Consider the following 25826-nt stretch of genomic DNA (forward strand, 5'->3'; position numbering starts at 1 on the left):
TTTAGTTGTTGTGTATCAAATGACTCTCCTTGAGTCTTATGATTGATATTCTTCCATTTTATCACGAATGGGGGTTATTTATGTGTGGTGTCAAGATAGATGGGATGTGAGGATACATTATTCATTATAACTAGTTTTATTACTGAGTAGAAATGTGTGAAGATAGAAGCTTGCTATTAAAGTAGTTATAAACTGTAGTTCAAGTAGTTTATTGATCATAAGTGATCTACGATCTGTGTACTTATCCTTTGGAAGTCAATTTCATACGTATTTAGCAGATGCGAAGTCTCACAAGCTATAAACTCATCAATCTATATACCAAAGCTCTTAAAATCCCAATTTCCCTCCCACACGTCCCTAATGACACCCCATAAGCCCTTTATGATCCAGACAAAGGAATGGAATCTCATTTTATGACATACATCACTTGATAACAGCACCACAAGAATGCCAACTACAAAAATTGACTTTATGACAACATTCCATGAAGGCACTATTCTCCACCATTCATTATTGTCGTTATTATAACTTAACATTTTTCTACCATCGCTTCCAATTAAAAATTTTTCTCATTTCCAATCATCAATTTATATATATATATATAAATGTGTTTTTTCCTTCTTCAAATGGACATTCATGAGAAATGAAAAGCAATATCATGATCGTGTTGATACTTTTAAGAAGAAGAAATATTTTTTTATTTATACTTTAGCGATGAACGACCGCTTTGTTCTTATAACTTCCAATATACAATACTATATGAGTACTGTGCACCGAAAAAATAAAAAAAAAATAAGAAGAGTCCCGCATAAGAGTCAGTATATACCGCATATTTTTATGATGTGTTTGTTTTTTTATTTTTATGCTCTTTTTCCTTATTGCTTATGAGAGGTCTAAAAGCATGCATGTGCAGTGGAATGATGATGAGGAGCAGCAGCAGCAGCAGAAACAAGAAAAATATGCACACACATGAGAGAGAAAAAATCATATTTTTTTGCCTTTTAACCGCTTATCTTTTTTTTTGTTCTTGCTAACATGCACACACATCCATACATGAAATAATAATAATAAGAATTGTTCGAAAAAAAAAATGAAAAATTGGCAACAAAAAGGCGAAATTTGGAAATTACTATTATTATCCAGTTTTCTTTCTTATTCTTGTCATGAACAGTCCGCTGCACTCTCTTTCACTCTACTCTGTTTTTGGTAACAATTCTCGTTGATTTAAAAGAGTGGTGAAGATATTTGTAAGCATATATCATCATACATAAGCAAGTTCTTCCCTTCCTTTTTATAAATATATTTTTTTTTTATGAGCATCTATATTGCAATTTTCAATGCAATTGTTGTTAACCGTGTGCATTCTTCGGTATGCGTCAATCTTCAAATTAACAACATCAAACATGAAATTTCATGAGTCTCGTTATGCTTCTCCTTTTTTTGGGTCTTGTTGTTGTTGTTGTTGACGGTCTTCTTTTTATTTCCGATTGTTATTATTCTCATCTTAACAATATTTTTTTTTCTTTTCTGATTTTTGAATTATGCGGCATTTTTTCATTACACACGCTTGTGAAGAGAAATTTATCATTTTGACAGTTTGTCCGTTTAAGAACGGTTTCGTATGGAACGAGTTTTTTTTATGACTTTCATTAGGATTTCCTTATTATTGCTTTTATTAGCTTCATTACCTGAATATATATGTCTTAATGAATGCTGGTGACACTAAGGCAGTGGTTGTTGAGCTGTGTAGTTTAGTTCATTGTTTCGAGGTTAATCCAAATTTAAGCTGCTTTGGCATGTCTGTCCATAAAGTTGATCAAAAGCATGAATAACCACAGCTGCAGTGATTTTTCAGTTACTGCCAACTCTCTACAGGTACATAAGGGGTATTGTCAATTTACTAATTATCGTCGCTCGATCAACTGTCTTAAAATTTGTCTCAGCATTCATAAAACTTAACCAGACACTGCATGAAGGTAATTAAATTAAGTGCATAAAAGCAAAGTCAAGGAAAAAATTTTTCATTAGCTTCATTAAAGGTACTTTAAAAAATCTCAATTTATATTTTATAACATAAAACATCATCCAATTATGAACATCATCAAGCAATTCCTTTAACGCACTAACCAATGTTGTAAATAATCGAAAAAAAGAAATGATTTCATCATAGCGGTTCTGTTATTTATTATTTGCTCACATAAACAACAATTTTTTTAACATTATGAATATGCATAACGCACATATTTTTTATGCCAAGGAAGATATACACTTTTGAGAAGAAAAAAAAAAAAAAATATAAAATATAAGCAGTAAAATTGCTGAAAATGAAAAATGAGATTTTTTCATGATATGCTGTGTTGAATTATGTGAATATATTGTTTCTATAATGCTGGTTCATAATCTCTTTTCATTGTTTATTATAGTTTGATGAACTTTTACGCATTAGAATTAACAAGAATGTGCTGAATCGATTGAATTTGTATTACGGGGTAATGTTGTATGTGGTTCAGCATGAAAAGTGGGACGGTTGTGTTGTTGGATGTTGTTTTATGGGATTGGGAATGATAGAATGCTGAGAGGCTTAAATGGGATTTTTGAGGGTATGTAATGATTATTTACGTTTGTTAAGGTTTTTTCTAATTTTTTCTGCAATTTCGTATATTTTTGCTGTTGGGCTTTTGATACAACATGCACAAAACTGTTCTATATTCAACAGAAGAAGCTAAAAATCCAAAAAATATGTAATTATCTTAGGGTCGAACTGAAATGACGTCTGTTGAGAGTATTAATTTACTGGTGGTCATGCAACCTTCATGATGGGGCTATTTACAATGCAATTGATTCTTTTAACACTCTTCAAAGTCGTCTTGAATTTTGTATGGAGTTAAGTCGACATTTTCATTCAATATCCAAGTCGTTCTGGTTTTTTAGTGCTTTCAAGTCCTTTAAATCTCACATTTTATCAATCCTAGCTTAAATGGTTAATATCATCAGCCTAGATGGCAAGATATTGCAGTTAATATAGCCATTAAGCAACACAGACTTTTTCCATGTCTACATTGACATTCTAACTGAAACTCCCACCTGAAAATTCAGAAAAAAACATTTATTTTAATATAAAATCGTGCACGCAGACAAGGTAGATTAACAATATCATCATGTCTTACTGTAAATTTTTCACATAATAATCTCATTCATATATTAAAATTTAATTATCAAGTGCTTCATAAAAGAAGAAAAAATATTTTTTTTTATTGTATTACAATGGACATCGTAATTTGCACAGTGAGATCTCACTGTTCCCTTTATAAATATAGGTTTTTTTATACATCATGATGATGATCATAAACTGAAATCATCATATTCACAATTTTTCTCACTTAATATTTTGTTTCGTTGAAATTTAATTTGATAGTGAAAACAGAAATTAATAATAAATTGTCGGGCATGTACCATAATGAGAAGAAGCAACAACAGCAAAAAAAAGAAGAGATGTAATGAAGAAGCTGTGAAAAGAGGGAGTGGGTGAACGAACAATAAAGTCCGACAAAAATGTTCACTATTATTGTTGTTATGAGAAATTTTTCAAATCTTGTAAAAGTCGCTGAATCATTCTAATTGTAGACGGCTGTACCATGCCATATCGTTTTCTTTTTAGTCAAATACAATTTTTACAAGATATTTTAATGAAGAGCTTATTGATTTCTTTTCTCAGTATCTCAATATGGAATTTGAGTTTTTTTTTTTTTCGTTTTCTTTCAAGTACGCTTTTAGAAATGATCAAGGTCTGGTTCATGTTGTTCCAACTGCATGTGACATTATGATTTATTAAAATTTAAATGTTAAATATCCACAACCGGAAATTAGAAATGTTGTTTGAAAATTACTGTGAAAAAGAATCAGTTATGGTGAGGTCGTTTAGGAATGACGTCAGTTATGGTTGTGGATTTATATGCTTAGGGCTCTTAGATAGTTGCTGGCTTTGGCTGTAAGCGTAGGAGTTGTTGGTGAACTTGTCACTGGCTGCGACTCTAGTCGAATGATTGATCTGTTGTGCTATGGTGAGGAGAGGGTAAGGGGGGAGGCAGAGAGTGCAATAAAAATGCCATTTTTAGCGTTATACCTGGCTTTATGCAATTTAAGAACATTCATTTAGTCTAAAAATCCAAAAATATTCTAATCCATTAAATTAAAAATGCCAAACTCATCCTTAGACCCCATCCAACCTTCCCAAACCCTTGACATCACTACCGAACCCATCTTCATTGCTCTGCGGTGCTATGCAAATAGAAGAAGAAATGAGAAATGAAAAATAATTAAAATATATCAATCTTCAACCATAAAACCTCACAAAAACAAAAAAAAACTGTTTCCTTTATGCTGAAAATAATTTTCAAATGGTCCGTTGACAATAATTCATAGCCGCAAGAAATTGTGTGCAATTGAAAAATAAATTACACAGATAGGTTGAAGGTTTGAATGGAGTATTCACCTCTAATAGTTTGCTGAGATTTTCTTATACAATTTTTTAATGGTAAACTTGACAAGTTTGAAATGTAAAGAAGAAAATTTTCTGAGCTGTGGCATAATTTACAATTTTTTTTTATTCCTGTCATTTTACTTTGAAATTTATATGTTCTGAGTGTAAAAACTAGGGGTCCGAATGACGGATATCCGTACCGTCCGTTACCGGTAATTACCGGTAATATCCTTTACCGTTACCGTTCATTTATATGGATTATCCAGCGGTAACAGATTTTTAGGGTAAAAACGTTATTTTTAGACATTTTTCATTTTTGAAAACTTTTAATGTGGATATTTCCAAAAGAATTTTTAGACTTGTCAATTCCAAGATATATAAATGTCAAAGTCAAATGTAATTTTTGATCAAAAAATGTTATTTTTAGTCACATTTTGTCACAGTGAGCATTGGATGTATTTTATGACTTTTATTTGCTTACTGTTGAAAAAAATTACCAAAAATTACATCTGAATATCAGTAATTTTTTATGATGAATCCTGAAGAAGTGCTCTAATTATTTGAAAAGGTAATATCAGGAATTATAGAGAGATGAGAAAGGTAACTTTTCAGGTACTTATTGGGTTATGAAAAACTTGTTATTTAGCGCAAGCGCAAGCTGAAACTAAAACAGGCCATATTTCGGTCATTTTTAAAATATTTTCTTTTTGAAATTTTCAAACTGCAGGAAAGTTTTAATGCAAAAGTTCTTACTTTTGGATGTTTTACAACTTTTCTATACAAGCCATCCTCTAAAAACGTTTATAAATGGCTTTTTTTTAAAAATTACCAAAAAAGAGACCAAAACTAAAAATTTTTTTTACCCTAAATATTCGGACTATACGGATATTACCGGTAATCACCGTTAATTACCGGTAAATATCCGTTACCGTCAAATCTCAATTACCGGTAATTTTCGGACCCCTAGTAAAAACCTCGACACCTCTTTTTATTTTCATGAGCAATTTAAATATAAAGTTTATTTTTTTCATCTTGTATTGCTGTGCTGCATAGCGTAAAGTAATTTAAAGAAATAAGTTTATCCATTATAGAAAGGTGTGAAAAGTGAAAATTGAGATTATTCTCATTTTTATGTTGCAATTTTCTCCTCTTGACTCCTGTTGTGGGGGCATTTATTTTAATGTATGTTTGCGCATTAAATAATTTACAACACAATTAAAATTAATTTCAATTTTTTCTGCAGAATTTGTTTCAGTTTTGCTTATGATGTTTTATATTTTATTATATTTTACGCACATAATGGCCGTAAACATTTCTGCGGTTGACTTTTATGTTTTTTTTTCTTTGCTTTTGCATTTTGTTGAGTCCTTCTGACTATTTTGTGAGATTTATTAATTTTTGTTTTAATATGAATTCAAATGACATTGACAAGGTTTTCAACTATAATTATTGTACTTTATTGATATTCAAATATGTCTTTGGGTCAAGCTGTTTATAATTTGATTTGTGGTTATTGGAGTGGATTTTTAAATTTATTGACGGCCTTGAACTCATTTAAATTAGTTACATGATTCATAGTTTGATGTCTTTTTGGTCTGCCAAGGTGTTTGAATCACTGCTGAATTTATGAGTAATTTTAAAAATTTTCTTAATTAAAATTCCTTACAATCACAAGGGTGTAGGAATGACTTTTAATCTAAAAAATTTTGAATTAATTCTCTCTTTTTTATAGTGCGGTTATATTCTAACACTTTTCTTTTTTCATCTCACGCGATAAAGTTTTTATATGCAATTATAATTAAAGACTTGTGGTAAACAAAAAATAACAGAAAGAAGATTAGAAGACAAAGATAAAGCATTTAACCTGTAAAAGAAATTTATGTGACGGATATTTAATTACACAGATTTTTTTGTTTAATTAACATTTATAATTTGTGGAGGAATGTTTTGCTGGTCAGTTATGTAGTTTAAGATAAAAATTTAGAATCTGTAATGAGGTACGTGCCTAAAACGACAGATTGAGAGGGATAGGATGCATAATTTTAGATAATACGTCAGGTGCTTATTATGAAGGGTTTATGTACATTAGCTGGGAAGGATGATGAGATGACAAATTATTATACTTGTTTAATTGCCATGAATTTATCATAATAAATCAGTGCTGTCCAATCTATGTATTTATCTGCCGCCAAAATCCTATGAACTGCATGCCATATGCGGATTTGATCGTGGCTCATCACTAAGATGTACCATTCCACAATAAAAATTGACCACCACTGCAATAAGCCTTTAAACACCTTTCAATTAAAAATCCAAATCTTAAAGACACAACTGAGTAAAGTAACTTAATGTTCAGCATAAGTGCGCGGGCTTATCATAAGTGGGAACCACGCATCTCTTGATTGCTGCTCATATACTCTTACTACTAAGTTTGAAGAGGTTTTGAGACTTATATTAAACCTTTAAGAGATTATTGGCGGTCTTTATAAAAGAAAACGTCGGTTTTGGAACGCAAACTAGCTTTTAGTCAGCTGATTCCATTTTTCACCTCAAGGTATACCTTTCAGTGAATAATTGCCTTCAACAAGTTCAAAATATAAAGAAGTTGTCTGGTATTTTGGGTTAAAAAATTATTTCTAACCCTTCTATCCGTATCAAATTCACATCAACATTCCGTGCATAATTAATTAAAATTTTCAATGTCAGACTTCCTAACTTAACGTTACTCCGAGAAATCAAAACGCATTAAAACGTTCCTAATTTTTTTCATAAATCACTATAAATAATACATGAGCTTAATGGAAGCATTTCAAGCTTTGAGATTTCAAATGTGTCACTGAAAATTAAATTAACCAAATTAGACAAGGAACATGAGAAGTATTCATGAGACCTGTTTCATATTCACCTGTAACATTATGATTATTAATTAAATTATATCTTTATGTTATTACCGTAAGAAGTGAAACACAAAAAAAAATCTTATTTTTTCAACATCAAAATCTCATTTTTATTTCATAAAAGTTTTACAGTATATTTTAATTAAATTATTATTTATTTACAAACTTATTTTCATTCTTTTCATTTCAACAAAAAATTTTCCATTTTTCTGATTTGTGGCTTTTTATTCCTTACACATTTATTTCTAATAAACATTTAATTTATGAGGCAAGCTTTTCTTCAAAACAAAAAACCAGTGCAGTTTCACTTCACTCTAGTTTTTATATATATTTTTTTCAATCTCTTAATTTTTTTTTTACCGCAATGTTATGTTTTTATTTTTGCGCAATGAATCGTACACAATGAGAAACACTTTAAGTCACTTAATCGATTATGTACAGTCTTAAATTATTTAATTGAATGTCTCTAATTGTGTATACATTTAATATAAAAATTTATAACATTACAAATCTTTTTTTTTTCTACTATTGCTTTACGAAATCCATATAAAAATACCTATTCATGTTTAAAACAAGCTTTTTTTATTATTTTCTATTGAATGTGTCTCATTTATTTATTTTCACTTAATTGCACCCTAAATACATTATGAATTTATATTTTTTCAAACAAATCTTGATTTTAATTAAATAATTATTTACAATATTTTTTTTTGCTTGCTTTATATGCTTTTTGTCTTAAACATTAGTATCACATTATTGGGCAGATATAAAATTTTTATTTTCAATTTTTAATTAACTTTAGACTTCAACATGGTGTGTACAGTAAACAATATGATAGTGCATAAAAATATATAAATGTATACGAAAGATGTGCATGAAGCACTAATGTAATATTGTATATCCCAAACAAATTCATTCGATACGGTTTGGAAATTCTATTAATTAATAGAAAATTAAATTTTTTGAGTATCACGTACAGGTTTAACAATTTTTTTTTTCCACAAATTAATTAATCAATAGAGTTTGGTCTAAATTGAATTTAACCATTGTTCAGCAGTTTAGAGAAGGCTTAGTCACTGAACCATTGATTTAGTGATAAACTGAATATTTAGGTGTAAATAATGTACTTTATTGCTTAGTTAAATAGAATTAGAGACATAATTTGAGCATTGTCATGGATATAATACTGAAAAATGTCTTTTTCTAAAGTGTCTAAGTTTTGCATCTATTGTCCCACATCGTATGTGAATATTAAATTTACCAAACACTGTTGATTCATCAAGCTATTTGCTATTTATCTATGGTCTCGTTGTCATTGGAGATAAAACACCATATCTACCACCAGAGTGCATAAATTAGACATGGCAATTTATAGTTTGTCATAAAAATCTTTTTACATGTGTGACTAAATGAAATTAAATTAAATTTGATTGAAATACGACCGACAAAGTTTTTTTTTTCTTATTTTTTTCAACTTCACGCCATATACGTTTTTGTTGCAACTCGTTCATAATGATTGTTTTTATACTTAATTGATTTTTGTTTTATTCTTCCTTACTTTCATCAACTGTTTTTAAAGAGTCATTTATGCAACAATAAAGAAAAACATCCGCCAAATGAAATGTGGAGAAGAAAATATCAAAATCAAGGTTAATGTAATAAAGAGCCTTTCAATATGTAATTGAATTGAGTTAATTGAATGTAAAAACTTCACCTTTTTAACTTTAGACATATTATATACAGTACTGTATGCTCTTTTAATGGTATTGTTTTAAAGCTAAAGAAATGCAAAAAGTAAAACAACTTTTCATTCATCGTTAGTAAAGTTGAAGCGGAAAGACGGGCAGGCAGGCCCGTAAATAGAGATAGAAATTGAAAATACATGATACACTTTAAAAGAAAAACGAATAAAACACTGATTTGTTCTTAATTGCCTGATTGCATGATTGATTTACTTGTTTTTTTTCCATCTGTAATGCTTCCATTGACTCTTTCTTTACTTTCATAGACTTGCCATGGTACATGATTGAATTTTTATATTCATCAATTTCACTTAACTATTTCTTTCTTTAAAATATTTTTCTATATTTCTTCTTATTCTTCCTTTTAATGCTCATGGAGCATTCAGTAGATCGATATATTGAACACAAAAATACGTAAAAACTTTAACTCATACTGTAATATATCGGCATATTTTTATTCTGTCTAGTTCATTAAGCTCTTTCAGCTGTGTATATTTTTTTGAAATATCAAGTATGAAGCATATTATAAGCACTCTCATTGTTTGTTGAAAAACACCAAATGTAAGAAAAGAAAGAAAAAAAAATCAATTTTACGCTACTTTTTTTAAAACACGAATCGATTGAAAAAAAAAAATTATATTTCTTTATATTTTTATAAGCAAAATGAGAAAAATAGAAAAAAAAGAACTTAAAAAATGATGAAGAATCGATATAAAAAGGTATCGTTCACTATGTGTATAAAAAATTTTTGCTTCATTGAAAAATAATTAAAAAATTAGTACGGTGATGCCAGCAAAAAAATGGGTGAATAGAATTTAAAAAAAAAATCATTCATTCATTTAATTTTTTTTTTTGAAGAATTTGATAAAAGAAGAATGGAAGAATTGAAGGCAATTGAATTAAGATGAGACTTTGATGTTCACTCAACTGTTGTATTGTGTTGTTTTTTGTTATATTCTTTTCCATCTCATAGACATAATCACGTAAAGGTAAAGAAGAAATTATTCATGGGTTTCTTCTCGATTACAATTGCACAAATCAAAAAAAGAGTAAAAAAAAATTCATAATCTCCTCGAAATAAACCATAAAGGCAATTGAAAAGTCGTAAAAATCAATTTTCATTCCTTTCTTCTCTCGTTCGTCTTCATCACTCAGATTGACTCAGATTATAATATTTTTTTTGTGTATTTGAGAAATTAATCTAGATTGATTTTTTGTAGGGCTTAGAGAGATTAATGAAGGGTGACCAGCTTAGTTTGGGTTTTTGAATGGATAGAAATTTCTTTTGTTGTTTAGATTTCTGTTGCAGGAAGCTTATGAGAACAATCACTGAATTGAGTCAATGATTATTTTATGAGTCAATGAATATTTTATGTTGAATTTACCTAAAATCCATTTTTTGGATGGATTTTTCCATCCAAAAAATGAGATTCCAAAGTTTCATTTGAAAAACTGATCAAAAATGTCAAACACTTCCTAATTCTTGTGAACTTTTAGTTGAATTAACGTCAATTGCCAGACAGGATTCATGGAACAGGTTTTTTTACTACTTTAATGTTTAGTTTTAAGGACGATTCACATCATAATGATGCGTTGTTAGCACAAAACATACAATTAGTAACGTAAAAACCCATCAACCTGTAATAAGCTGAAATTGACTCTTCTTTAGGATCAATTAAATTCATTTCAACTTGAAATTAGTTGATTTTAAAGTCGATTAAAGCTTATCTCATCTGGTTGACTTTGAGCTCCTGACTATGGAAATGTCTGTTCTCTATTTCTTAATCTTAGATGCTAGATATACTAAACAATCTAGTTTTGTAGCTTAGATAAAGCTCCTTAACCCTTTTTGTCGAGCAAACCTTGCAACCATGCAAGTTTTAGAGCATGTAGCTAATCATTGCAGTTCATTAAAGAACTTATAAATCTCAAAACAGAGGAAGAACAAGAAGAAATATCTGAAAAATTCTAATTCCTATAAATATTAAGTCAATGATCATGGAGGTCTGAAAAATCCAATTTTCGATAGCAACAATTATGAACAACAAATAATTAATTTTCTTTAAAACATTCTCCATCTTTATTGTTATATTCAGAGCATTAATAATATGCTAAATGCTTCATCTCATCTGTAGAAAATTAAATGGAATTTGAGTGCACACAATTTCATTGAACAAAGCCACTACATGCGGTTAAATTGCATAATAAATAACCGTTTTATTCCATGTATTAATTTTTTTTTCTGCTATTAAGCGAGGAAGAAGTAAAAAAAAAGTCGAACATTCACATGATGTTAAATGTTTTAATTTATAATATAAAAAAATTAAATTAATTTCATTTTAATTTGACTCACATACGTAGTATATCACATATATATATTTTTATTGAATGTTTAAAGTACAGAAAAAAATCACATACATGAAAAGGAATGAAAAATATAAAATTCATGAGCAAAACAGTAGGTACGGATTTAAAAATTATTACATAACACTGAAACATGTTGAACCATTTTTTTATGTCTCTCGTCATAAGCTAGACAAATATCAGTATATACATATGAAAAATAATAATAATTGATAGAGTGACATTCGTGAATTACTTACATAATAGCTTTAATCATTTTTTCAGAGTATTAAATTAATTTTTATTTACATTCTTTTAATTAATTCCTAATTCATTTTGACAGCATAAATTCATTTTTACACAACATCACTTCATTTAAATATACATTTTTTTTTGCTCACTTCTTGTTTTTCGGATTTATTTTTTTAATATACAATATTTTTCACTCTATTAACATAACCTTGAAAAAATTAACTGCACATTTTAAAACCAGCACTCAGCTAAGCATACAGAAAATTTATATGTGAATTGATGTGAGATTACGTTGAGGACTTGGATGATGATGACTATTATGTAAATTATTTAGATGAAAATTTTGACAGAAATTTTCTGGGTCATGATGTGATGATGGTTGTAGTTGTTGGGGTGGTTGTTGTGGTGGCATTTGTGAGCCACGATTAAGACTCGGAAGGAAGAATTTAAATTTCTCCCAAAAAAGCTTCTCACTCCATTTAAGGATGAAATTTGTTTTGAGTAGAAGTTTCAGTTCGGGATCAAAGTTTTTATTTTCGAAATTATCGAGAAAAACAATAACTAACTTTTTTCGTTTCTTTGTTTTGAGTATCTCGTAAAATATTTTCTTAAACTCAATCTTCTTCCACTCATTTTTGAGGAAGTTTTCAGATAGAAACAGAACAATTTTCTGTGAATTTTCACAATTCTTCAATATTTGCTCGTTAAAGATGGAAAAGTCATGAAAGAATAAGAAGAATTTGTAATAATTTCCTTCAGTCTCAAAATACTTTAGAAACTCATCGATCAAGAAATTTTCATCTTTCTTGCTAAATACCAAGAATCCATCGAAAAATTTATTCTTATCGTTTCGCTTCCTAAATAGTCTTAAATTAAATTTCTTATAACAACAAAACATTATTCGTTGATTGAAGATGAATATTAGTACGATGAGAAATAGACATGACAAGAATACAATAAGAAATATTGGAAGATTCTTTTCAAAAAAGAATATATTTTCCAATGCAAGTTTCTCATTGCAAAAATTCGTCTCATTCATAATGTAGAAATATTCACTAATTGTTTGATTCGGATGGCACTTGAGTGTATCTCGATAGTCAATAGCATTATGCACTTTAATACTTTTTATGAGCTCACAATCACATTCGAGTAGATTATCACTTATGTCTAATTGTACGAGATTTTGTGGTAAAAATAATAAATCGAATGTCATTAGCATGTTACCGTTTAGTTTTAGAACTTGCAATTGACGCAATTGCACAAATGTTTTACGCTCAATGAACTTTATATGATTGTACTGTAGAAATAAATACTTGACACTTTCAAGCTCATTAAATTCATCGCCATTAAGCTGCTGCAATTCATTATTTTTTAAACTTAATAGCTCTAAATTTTTCAAACCGAAAAATGTCCGATTTGTTATCTGCTGTATGTGTGAATAATTTAAATACAAAATTCTTAATGCCCTACGTCCAATAAATGTAAAATCCTTTATTGTTTCAAAATGATTTCCATCTAAATGTAAATGGGTTGCTTCCATTGGAATTAGGACAGGCAATGACTTTGTATAATTAGTTGATGAACAATTTACAAAATTTACATCCCAATTTGTATTATGATAGCAATTACATCTATCAGGACATTTTTGTTGACAATCACACGAGAAATTTTCACAGCATTGACAATTCTTCATGCATACATTTGTATATTTGCATAGAAATAAATTAGGATTAAGTCGACGTATGGGAATTTTCTCCTTATAATTATTGCCAAATGAACAAGTCATTTGATCAAAGTCTATTATCTTTGGTTGTGTACGAATTGCATTATTTTGTGATTTTGGATAATCAATGTTATTGCCATATGATTGATCCATAATTGGCGGATAATTATTATCAAAATCATCCATTTTTTGTGCTGCATACGATGGATAATTTCGTGCTTCATCCAAATGGGTTTCTTCTTCTAAAAGATATGGAAATTGTTCGGGATTTTCAATATCAAAATTCTTACCAATTGGTGAATTCATGTTATTTGAATTTACATTGTCCTGCCACATCCACTTTAAATGACAATCGCATATAAGTGGATTACCCGCAAGAAGAAATTCCGGTAATTTTTCATCGTTTTTGGTTGATGAAATTCTTAATGCATTCTCATTGAGATGGGCAATCTTATTATTCTTTAAATCAACCGTCTTTAAAAATGGCTTTTTAAGAAATGTATACGGTGAAATTTTCTCTATAAGATTCGACTGTAGATAAAAATCTTCAAGATTTCGCGGCAATACAAATGCCGAAATTTCCGTCAACTGATTGTAATTGAGATTGAGTGTCTTGAGATTTTGTGATATTTCGTTTGGATTTTTAATTACGTTTATTTGATTTTTCGATATGTCGAGAAATTGAAGGTTCTTTGGAAAGTTTTCATAGTCAAACACTTCAAGATGATTTTCTGATATGTTAAGAAAAACGAGTTGTGTCAAGTTTTCGAACATATAGTCAATATTACGAATGGAATTTCCATCTAAACGTATAGCTTGGAGGAATTCATTAGCGGCAAACGTTTCACGATCAATGTGACGAATTCGATTTTTCGATAAATTAACGATTTGGAGATTCTTAAGATGTACAAACTGATTCTTCTCCAATATTTCGACTTGATTTTCCGTCAATCGTAATCCGTAAAGATATTTTAGATTCGGTAAATTTTCTAAATCGGAAAGATTTTTTATGAAATTTTCACCGAGGTCAAGGAACTTTAAATATTGAAAATTTTCAACAAAACTCGGTACACGAAAGAATTTATTGTTATTTAAGTGAAGATCGACAAGTTTCATTGAATTTGACACTAAATGCTTTTCAACCGAATAAATTTCATTGAAATCAAGTGACAGTACATTGAGATTAGCGAGTGAATTAAGCGAAAAATTGACATTCTTTATGAAATTATGTGACAATACAAGAGTCGATAGCGATGTTAAATTGGCAAATGTATCCATGCCAATACTTTCAATTAAATTATTCTTCAGATCAAGTACTTCAAGTGCTTTCAAATCGGCAAATATTGAATTTTCTAACGCTGTGAGCTTATTATACGATAAATCTAGCAGTCGTAAATTAAATAAATTCTTAAATGTCATAAAATTAATCCAATTTGATGAAAGGAAATTCGATGACAAATTCAACAACTCAAGTTTCTTTAAATTAGCAAGTATCTCGGGTGGAAGAATCTTCATTGAATTCTTCTCTAAATTCAATGTACGTAAATTTTGTAAATTATCAAATAATTCCGGTTGAATACTTTGAATCTTATTCTCACTCAAATCCAACATATCTAATTGCTTAAGATTTGAAAAAACGAAATTCTCAATAAACGATATTGAATTTCGATTTAGTCTAAGGACTTTAAGATTAACGAAATTAGAAAAGAATGAAAATGGAAGAAAATTGAGTTGATTATTTGTCAGTATAAGATACGACATTGAGAATACACAGTTCTTTATGGGTGTGGATGAGAACTGAAAGTTTGTCAGATTATAAATTTGATTTGACGATAAATTAAGGAAATTTAATTTATGAAAATCACAAAAGAAATTCCGATGAAGTTCTTGTATGCCATTATCACTAATGTCTAGACTCTTAATATTCTGTAAATTATCAAATGGTTCATAATCATTTGATGTGCCTATATCATCCATAACATCATCATAACGACCCCAAAACGTACGATAATTTCGTATCGTAAGACTATTAAGTGATTTAAGTGAATTAAAATTTCTAAGAAAATTTCCATCACAATTCTCAAGAAATAAATTCCTCAAATTATCAAAATTATCGAAAAAATTCGATTTGCCAGCATTTTCGGCAATAAAAATTCTATCACATATAATTTTTAAATTTTCTAAATTCTTAGCTGATGCTAGTGAAAATGTTTTTGGTAATTTCTTAAATGTACATGACAATAACTTAGTACTAGAAAAATTTTGTTCATTTGATAATGTCATAAGTAGTGATTCATCAATAGTCTCATAACTGCATTCATCTGTTGATGTTAATTCCGCTGATGCTAATGAATTTCTTTGCATGAACATAAGACAACAGAAAATGACTGTAAAAGTCATAAATGAATACCTTCTACGCTGTTTCATGATTTTTTTTTTTATTTTCTTATTATGCTGCTGCTGTTAAAGTTTTTTTTCTTCTTTCTGTCTTCTTTATATATGTCGGGTTCGTTGTTCCCGCAAAAGAGCAACAAAAAACAGAATATTCTGCCTGGTTTTTTTTACAACAGAAAAAATTATCTCAAGCGACGCAAAAATTTCTCTCTCTCTTTTCTCTGTTGATGATTTTATTTTTCAATAAAATTGAAAATTTAAAGCATTCTGGCTTGGTCATTTGATCGCTTTAAAGCCGGTGCTATAAATGCCTTATTTGCACAAAAAAAAAAAACTTTTATTCATCCATCTTTTGCCGTATATAATTTTCGTTTTTTAGCTGTTTAGAGGTCTTCACATATATATACTTTTTTATACTGTTCATTGGGCAAATATATGTATATATATAGCGATATAAGAAGAATGGTACGAAAAAAAAAAATCAGCGTTGATTAACAATCATCCGATTTACATTTTTTTCTTGTTAAAGTTTCTTTTTCTTATATTACTTTTTTTCGTGTAGTTAACAGACATCGATGATGATGAGGATGTGAATGAAAGGAGAGTGAATGAGAGATAACTTGATTCGAAGGTTGTTTGTTATTAATCCTTTTTTTATTCTCAGTTCTTTACGGGTTTTTATATTTTTTTCGGAGATTTTTAATGGTTCTGTGTGTGAGATAGTAAAGACAGAACGAGGTTGACTGCTATCTTAATGTCCAGTGATAATCCAATTTATTGTTTGACACTTTTTTTGATAAACGTTGTGTATTATTCTTGAACACTAGATATATTTTTTTTATATTCCTTTATTTAAGTCACATTCACTTTTTTTCATTTCTTTTTTTCTTCTTTCTTATGTAATTTTTTTTTCTTTAATTATTTTTTCCTTTTTTTTAATTTAATATTTCTTTCATTGCCACTGCGGTTTCATTTCATATGTTTTCTTTATTTTTTTAATTGAATTTCAATCTCTTCATAAAGGAATTAATTTATTGTATTTTTTTTTATTATCCGTATAAGTTGATGGCAAAGATGCATATAAATGTAATCCAATAAAAGGGGTATCCAAAAGGGAATATATATATTTTTTTATTTATTTTTGTCTGGCTTCAAGGAGCTCCTTCTCGATCGACATCCGAATTCTAACAAATATTCGCGATAAGTTTATCAATTACTTAAATATTAATTCTTTATTTAAAAGAATTCTGTGAAGAATTTATTTTTTATTTATATTTTTTTTTGTTATTTATTTAAGTAAAAGTATAAAGTAAGTGTTTTCGTATTTTCGCGTCTTTATCCAACAAGATCAGCTCGAACACTAAACGAGTGTTGTGAGTTGAAGTAACATTCATGATCGTACATATCTCTTCCTCACTTTCCGTCCACAACATTGAATATTTAACATTAAAAACTATAAGAATCGTTGTTTTACACACATACAGACGTAAATCATTGTTGCATTGCTGATTGCTTCAATGCTCAATGAGCGAGCGTAAAGTGAGTGAGAGAGAGAAATAGAAATTATGCACAATTTTTTAAGCCTTCTTGTTGTGGTTATGTTGTTCTTCGTCTTGTTGACTTAAAACTGGTTTTAATTTTTTTTTTACAATGTTTCATCGTTCGGGCCGCTGAATTATGTTCTTTATTTTCTTTCCATTCCTTTTTCTTCTTTCCTTTAAGAAATGTAAGACTGCTGATGAAGTAAAGAAGAGAAGGAAAAAAAAAAATAAAAATTGTTAAAGTTTGTTGTTTCAAGATGAGAAAGAAGGAATGATATAATTGCTCATATAATAATTCTTTACCTGCGTTATATGTGTTATGCCTTAGAAAGAAATTGTTTTTTATTCCTTCATCTATGCAACATCGCTAGTAGAAAATTCTCTCTCGTTTTTGAACATATTAGACAGTGGAGAAGGCAGCAAGAAAAAAAGTATTAAGAATATAAAACAGGTAAAGAGGTACAGCATAGTTGCATGTAGTTAAACACAACAACTACGCTTGTGGGCTTCATGGAGTCTCTTTTTTTTCATTCTTTATTATTATCATTTTACTCTGTATTTTTTTTTTGTGTTGCAAAAAGCCACAACTTACCTATAATTCTTCAATATCAACACAATGTTGTCATGTCATTAATGCGGTGTGTACTCAATGAATGGGAAAACTGCAATAAAAACGAGAGATACTTTGCCTGTCTTGTTTCTTGACTTGCTGCTCTTTATTTAATCACGTATTTGTTTAAGATTTTTTTTTACGTATATTTATGTTACTTTGCTGAAAAAAAGGTAATCAAAAGTCTGTTTTTCTTCATCTTTATGATGCGAAATCATTTTTAATGGAACGAACATAATAAATTAAAATTATTTATTACTCAGACTCTTGTTATTACTTCGCATGTCGATGACAAATTTCATAAGAATTTAGTCATTTCACTTGTTTCAACATAATTGTTTCTGTGGTGAAAATATTGACATTTCTTCTTATTTTACATATTGGACTTAATTTTTTCTCTCTTCTGTTGACATTCTCAGTAAATGTCTTTTTTATTTTGTTTGATTTTTACTGTCAACTTGATGAATTATTTGTACTGTACTTATAATATTAGTTAAATGTGGGGATTTTAGTTTTTGGAGGAATTTCACTTATTTTCGGCACAATTTCAATTGATCTTGATGAGAAAAGTAAATTTGATCTAATTTTTGCATTAGATACATTCAATATTTTATCAATAAATTCACTTATGTAAGCATTTCGACCACCAGAACAGATACACAAGATTCCTTAAAAACAAACATTGTTGACTTCTTCAACAAACGTTTTTAAATACATTCTCTGGAAAACAAATGAGGTTCTTGTGGTGTAAAAAATGCCAAACCAAATATTGAATACCAAGTAAGACTGTGCAAATTACCGCCATACATCAGGAGAGGAACTTTTTTATTTTTCTTGAGGGGAGAGATTGTCAATGATGTCATGTAAAGTTTGATTTTTCCGTCATATGTTTAGGTCTGTCTTGGAGTTCTGATAGAGGGAAGTCGTTTTTTGTTTCAATGACCTTGCTGCCCTATGTAGGTTAAGGACCAAGATTTCCTAGCTGTAGAGTCTAAATTTATAGTTTCTTGTGAAGCGTCTGAGTTGCCGCATAACAGTTGTTTACTCTAGTACACTCCAGGCATGCCTCAGAGTATGCTTGAGGGAATGGCAACTAAAGGAGGAACAACAACCTTTCACCAAGCCCCCAGCACACCTTAATTCTAAAATACCAAACCTCACATCCAAACGACTCCCCCTTAAATCATCTCTTAAAGAAACTTCATCAGCTTTATTGCCAAAATGTTCCAGGTCATAGCTTTTTCATACATTCAAAAATGATGTTAGATATGGAATTATAATTAAGAAACTTTTCTTTCATTTCACAATCTATTCGCACTAATGTGGGATATTGTCAACAGAGAGAAGTAAAAAAGAGGTATTAAATTTCAAGTCCGGCGACAATGAGAACAACAACAATATGGTCGGAGAATAGAAGAAAAAGAAAATATAACACTAATTTCATAGTGGCTTGATTGTATGATAGTTGAGTCACACAGAGCGTTTGTCGTTGATCCAATCGTTGAAATCTTTTCTTTTACTTTGCTGGTTTTTTCATTATTTTCTATTTTAGATTCGTAGCATTTTGATCTTGTTGATTTTTAACTTCTCTTTTGACTTTTTTTCATTCATTTAGAAGTTTTATTTACACTTTATTAGGAACATGTTTGTCGTACAGATGGATGTGTCTTTAACATTTCTTGTATCATTCGTTAAGAAGGTCGTTTCTTCCTCTTACCAAAGCAGCATAAAAATTGAAACTTTTTTTTTCTGTGTTTTGTTTAAGAACAAATAATGTTAAAAATAAAAAAGAGTAAAATATTTTTATATGCTTTTCGTGAACAGGGCAAAAGTGAAGAAGAAATAAACAAAAAAATTTAAAATTCTAATTTTTTATTTTGTTTCAACATTTCAAAAAATGAACTGTAAAAAAGCAAATGAAACTAGATTTGAATTAAATTCAATTTTTTCTTTAAGTCATTCTTATGTTGTTTTACTTTTATTTGATGGCAAATTCGTGAATTTATAATAAGAAAAAAATAAAAACTGAGATTTCAATTGAATTTGAAAAATTATGGAAGGTGTGAATTGAAATTTTAAATGCTGTGAGAAATGCACTGATTGAATTTAATGTTTCGTTCATGTATCATTAAATTCTCTCTTTTTTTTATATCCACACTGGGTTTGGGAAACATTTTTTATGGACCTGAACGGGATTTTTTGAGTTGTAATTCGAATGGTTCTTGAGAATTAATTTAAAAGTTATGATATTATGCTTATTGGTCGGAATTTCAAATATTAGAGTAACAATGTGCAATAAAATGATTTATTTGGAGCTGGAGCATTTTTATAGTTGGAATTTTGGATATAAAGTCAAGAATTGTGTTCTTGAGGCTTTTTTAACTTAAAAATTGAAATTGCACCTTGTATCTTTTAATGAACTATACCATAATGGATATGATGTGAATCTCCAGATTTAAATATTAGGTATATCAAGTAACACTAAGTATTAACCTTTTTTGGATTTCTAATAACGACATTTAGTTTATAACTCAATCAAATAATCCAAAATTTCAAATTATGGTGTGAATAGTTAACGTAGGATTACCACCCTTCCGCACCAGCTCATGTTACATAAAAATCATTTTAAACTACATTTAGCTAAAACGTGCGAGAAGCTTAGATCATTTTGTAAAGTCTAATAAAAATTTATTTTGCAAATTTCCTGTTGGTTTCAATTTTCAATTCATATTTGAACAACATTTCAAAATTACATACAATTTTGCAGAAAAATCTCATAAAAATATCAATGGTCTTTTATTTGTTGACAAGCTAAATATTACTTTGCCTCATTTATGAGTAAAGTAGTGGTTTCATGCCTTTATGATCAAATAAATAATAAAAAAAATCTTTAGCTAAATGCAATGTAGTTTTCTTTTGAAAAATTTTCATTATTTCAATCTGAGAATGCACACATATTTTACAATTATTGCCGTCTTGAAAGCTTTCTGAAGCGATATGTACAATTACTTTAAGGTGTACTTTGTGAGGAATGGGATTTAAAGTTTGGAATTGGAATGTTCGTTGGGGCGCTTTTTTGTTGGCTGATCTTCTTGGAATTTTTGAGTCAATTTTGGTTTAAATTGATCAATTATGAGTTATGGTCACGCAAGCTATAAATGAGGCAGTTTCTAGACCTCACAAATTCTCATCAAAATTAGACTTTACTCCAGAGCTCGAACTCGACTCAGATTCGACATTTTCATTCAAAATTCTACTCGATTTCAAGCTCTGCCTTACTCCAATCCAATCCGACATTACAAAACCAATCTCAACTGATCTTCCAAGAATCTTTAACATAAAATTGTATCAACAATATTAAACAAAATATAACATGACTTTCAAATTAAAGTACAGAAATGAGATGCTTAATGCTACACACGCGTTGCAGTTTTATTTATATTTATATACTTTTTTTTATACAATGTTTTAAGCTTTAAATCCAATTCAAAAGCATGAACGTAAGCGTAAGAGGAAAGAGGTATAAGAAGCGAGTTGAGCGAATTACGTAAATGCCATTTCTTGAGTATTCGTAAATAAACAACACGATTAGTTGTCATAAAGAAAAAAAAATAATAAAAAACAGTTTCAGTTAGTCTAAAAAAAGCTAAATAAATAGTAACTATACATGGCAGCATGCGTGTGAATTGCAATGTTGTAATAATTAGAAAATGTCTAGGTTGAATGCTTGAATGAAGTAAACGGACAATTGCAATTTACTCTCTGTAAGTGTTGATTCTCTTGTGTTTAAAAAAAATTCTTTAGCCTCCGGTTTCAATTGCTATAAATTGTTTCTTTATGTATATATGTACTATTTTTTTTTCGCTGCTTCGTGATTAAAATTAAATGCCATGAAAAGTGATCTGTGCCTGTGCTTATGCTATTTAACATCTCTCGTAATATATGAGATGATTAATAGCAAGATGTTGAATGGTGAAGTTGATGGTAATTTAAATTACTATGTTGATTGGCTGGAGCAGTGTCTGCTAAACTGTGTGGTGAGGTTTACTTGCTTATTGCGAAGGGATTTGAAATTGATGTGGTTTGTAGCGAATTTTATGAAAAAAAATCAACTAAATTATATATTAAGCGGCTTTTTTTTGCGAATGATGATAAGTTTTTAGGATGTTTAAGCCTTTTGAACTGAATGAGTTGTACATTGTGAAGGCACAAATACGTAAATAATACCTGATAATCCTCAGACCCAATACTTTGGCAGATATCTCTTTCTAAGCCAAATTTCAATAAGAAACTTAATATTTTGGCAAGTTACGGTCTTGAGGATGTTATCGTATGCTATATTATTACAAAGCGAAGCTTCTAACTAGCCTGGTTAAGGGATTAGACAGGATTTAGGCGTCTATGCCCTGATAACCCCTATATGAGATTAGAAAACTATAATTTTGTCATGTTACCGTCTTGTCAATTCATGCATGCTTTATTTTAATCTAATCCGGATACTATATTGCTCAGCTAGATGAATAACAAGACATTTGACATCAATGACCAAACCAAAACTTAGCGATCACTTCTGTAGGCTAATAATGTCTGTATCATAACCTTATGTTCCTCAACTTTGAACAAATAATTTAAATACTTCACCCAACAAGTCAATCATACTTCATAACTAGCGCAAAAAAAAGTTTCAGCACACCTTAAACTCAACCAATTGCTCTATTCACAAAAAATAAATGTTTCTCAAATCACTGTCATAGAAATGTTGATCTTAATATGGGGAAGAAGCCTTCATCGCAATCAACGGATTTAAATAAGGAAAAGGATTTTGTGCTGTTGATATGATATATCGCATTGTAAAGGTTGTGGCATTCATATTTGTTTGTAAAAAATATTTTATTTTGTGGCTGCTGTTGTAAAACGAAATAAAATAAACTGCACGATTTTTTAAACTTTTAATCCATTAAAAAATATTAAATTGTTTAACCATCTCGTTATAATATTTTCCTCTTATGCTATACATGATTCTCATTCTTTTATTTATTTTTGCTGTACTTTTTGCTCTCTCACTCACTGTTCCTTCCACTCCTTTTGGTGTATTCTTCACTTTTATTTATAAATTTATTATTTTTATCATTATTATTTTCACGAGTGAAAGAAAAGAAAAATAAAACTTGTTTCGTGGTAAAGTTAAAAAAGAATTCTTGTGCATTCTTTATGAGTATAAAAAGGCATGGCAAAAAGAATCATTCAGGCAATTTTTAATACTTTTTGGAAAGAATGGTGCAAAAGTTAAAATTTGTATTGCAGTAAAAGAATGAAAGAAGAAATGGCAAAACCGACGGTTTTTTTTTTTCACCAAAAAATATATAAAAATTCTATGTACTTTCGCGACCAAAAAAAGAAAAAGTTTGTTCACAAAATGACGAGAAAAAATAAAAATAAAAATGTTATTAATAATATATATTTTATTTTGGAATTTAACGTTCAAATAATGTGTCAATGCAGAAATAAGAAGAAAGATGTGAAAGAAAATGAGACACCAAATCGCGACAAAATATTCATTTAAAATCATCAATAAAGCTTAGGTTTCAACATCTTGTCTAATAATAATTTTTGAAGAAATAATGCTCAATCTCCAAAAAATATTCATATTTTAATACAAAAATCTTATTTTTCATAATAAATGAAAACAAAATAAAAATTCTCTTTTTGTTTGATTTCCGTACGAATTAAGAGACGTGAAGAAGACTAAAAAAATAAATTTCCATTTTAAATAAAGTTTTATAGACAAAAACAGCGGTAAGACATGACGACAAAGTCTACAAAAATGGGGAAAAGCTGGCTAGAAATGCTTATTAAAGCATTCAGTGCCGATGATCATCCATATAAAATTTTGTTTCTATCATATCTTTGAGAATTGAGTTAGTGGGGGATTGCAACTTGCTTTTGGGATGAGGATTGGTTAGGTCTGGGTAGGACTGGATGGAACTCGGCAGGACTGACTAAAAATAAGCGTGGCTTTAGAAATTTGGTCAAGATTTCGGGATTCGGAAGTCCTTAAGTAGCGATTTATTGATAAAACGAACGTTCTCTGTCAAAATATTCAATTTTTTGTATAGCAATGTCTTCTTAGCTCATTATTCCATGACTCTAATGCTTACTGACCCATTTCCTTGAATAAAGTATGTCTAAAACTTGATTTATTGCTCAAAACCTTCTCCAAACCAGAACATATGAACAATTTAGTAACTATAGACCTTTTCCTAGTTAAAATTACTTAAACTTATGAATTTAACATCTTAAATCCCAAACAAAACATAATTTTTGGACATTACCTAACCAAAACATCCACATTAATTCCATTCATAACTTCCCAAAGCTCCCATCCCCTCAAAAATTATCCATATATCGATATTATGTTTATACATCGTTCAAAAGACAGAAAAATGTCAAAATGAAAATTAAAATGAATAAAAATCAATAAAAGAAATTTGAATAATTTAATTCATCGAATGTTTAAGCTGAGAATCTTTGGAATCAAGCGAAAGAGACACAGACCAAAAGATCAATAAAAATAGTTTTTATGGTATGGAATCAATTTTTATTATAATTATTTATCTTAACTGTGTTTTATTATGTTTATCATTATTGATATATGACATGACTGTTGTCACTATGACTGCACATAATCTCATGCAATCTATCGTCAATTTTATTGTATGATTTTAGTTAAACATTTATGTGATTTTTGTCTTAAGTCATCACAGTAATTTTAAATTTCGTTACGGTTTTATAATCAAATTACTCTTTCACTTCCATCATTATGGATTTAAGCATGGATTTTTTTTTGCTTACTTGTTATTTGCTTGTCCGTCAATGTCCATTAACCTTGAAACCAAAATTTTTACGCCTCATGCGACAATAATTTTTCATTGTTGTCTATATGCATAGACATCATGTCTATATCGAGCCTACATAGACTGAGAAGGTAGAGAAAGCTTATATTTATTCGGTAGCTTCTGCATTTTATTACTCATTAAATGATTTATTTGTGTATGGTGAGAAATTGTCGTATAAATCTTATAGAAAGAACCTTTATGAATGCTGTGATATCGTGCATCTTTTTTTTGTTAATTTATTGTATCATCTGATACGGAGATATTCTTTTTAAGTCGATTTTTGGGTTCTCGGTGTGTTAATTTGAATTTCAAATTAGATTAAAATAGAATAAACAAATTAAAATAAAACTCTAAACATTTCTTTTTTATTATATTATAGACCTTTATGCTTTATATCAAATTGCGCTATGCTTAAGAATAAGAATGAAAAGAGATGAAATTTTTGAGAAATAATGGTTGTGTTATAAATATATCACTTGACCATAAACCTATAAATTTTAACATTTTTTTTATAACAAGAAATCGAGAATGAGAATACAAAAAAAAGATGGATATATACGAAGGGTCTCTCGACTGTTATCTCATGCGCAAACTGAATTAACAAATTCGTTTTTATTAGTGGAAGGAAACAAGAAGAAAATGGGTTCTGAGCATGTTCAGATAGCTTTGAGTGGTCATTTATCTATATAGAAAAAAATATGTATGTAGTACATTTCGCTATCTTTCACTTTAGTTTAATGCCATTAAGTCAAGTGAGTGTCATTGGGCGGTTTCTTGTAAAAGTGGCTGTGTAATGATGATATAGGAGAATAATGTGGATGTTGGACGTTATTTCTTGGAGGTTGAGACGCTCTAGTTGACTGTTTTCATCGTTTAAAAGTGTCAAAGTTAATTTATGTCTTAGTTTTAATTAATTTTTTGAGAATAACAAGATTGAATGGTGCATTT

The 25826-nt window shown here is 29.1% G+C and overlaps 2 protein-coding genes across 2 annotated transcripts in view; one reads left to right on the plus strand and one right to left on the minus strand.

Moving 5' to 3' along the window:
• Su(var)3-3 (lysine-specific histone demethylase Su(var)3-3) overlaps positions 1-25826 on the plus strand; it is a 182177-nt gene that overhangs the window by 40863 nt on the left and 115488 nt on the right. The window lies entirely within an intron of this gene.
• On the minus strand, positions 11172-17214 carry LOC139086130 (toll-like receptor Tollo). The gene has a single exon (XM_070634459.1). It carries the CDS (start codon positions 15862-15864, stop codon positions 11980-11982), a length of 3885 nt encoding a protein of 1294 aa, XP_070490560.1. The 5' UTR covers positions 15865-17214; the 3' UTR covers positions 11172-11979.

Source organism: Chironomus tepperi, unplaced genomic scaffold (genome assembly GCF_022539635.2).
Source record: "Chironomus tepperi strain 1889 unplaced genomic scaffold, CSIRO-AGI_Ctep_v1 contig_85, whole genome shotgun sequence".
NCBI lineage: Eukaryota > Metazoa > Arthropoda > Insecta > Diptera > Chironomidae > Chironomus > Chironomus tepperi.

Excerpts from the sequence above, each read along its gene's own strand:
- LOC139086130 (XM_070634459.1), bottom strand. The coding sequence starts at position 15,864 with ATGAAACAGCGTAGAAGGTATTCATTTATGACTTTTACAGTCATTTTC.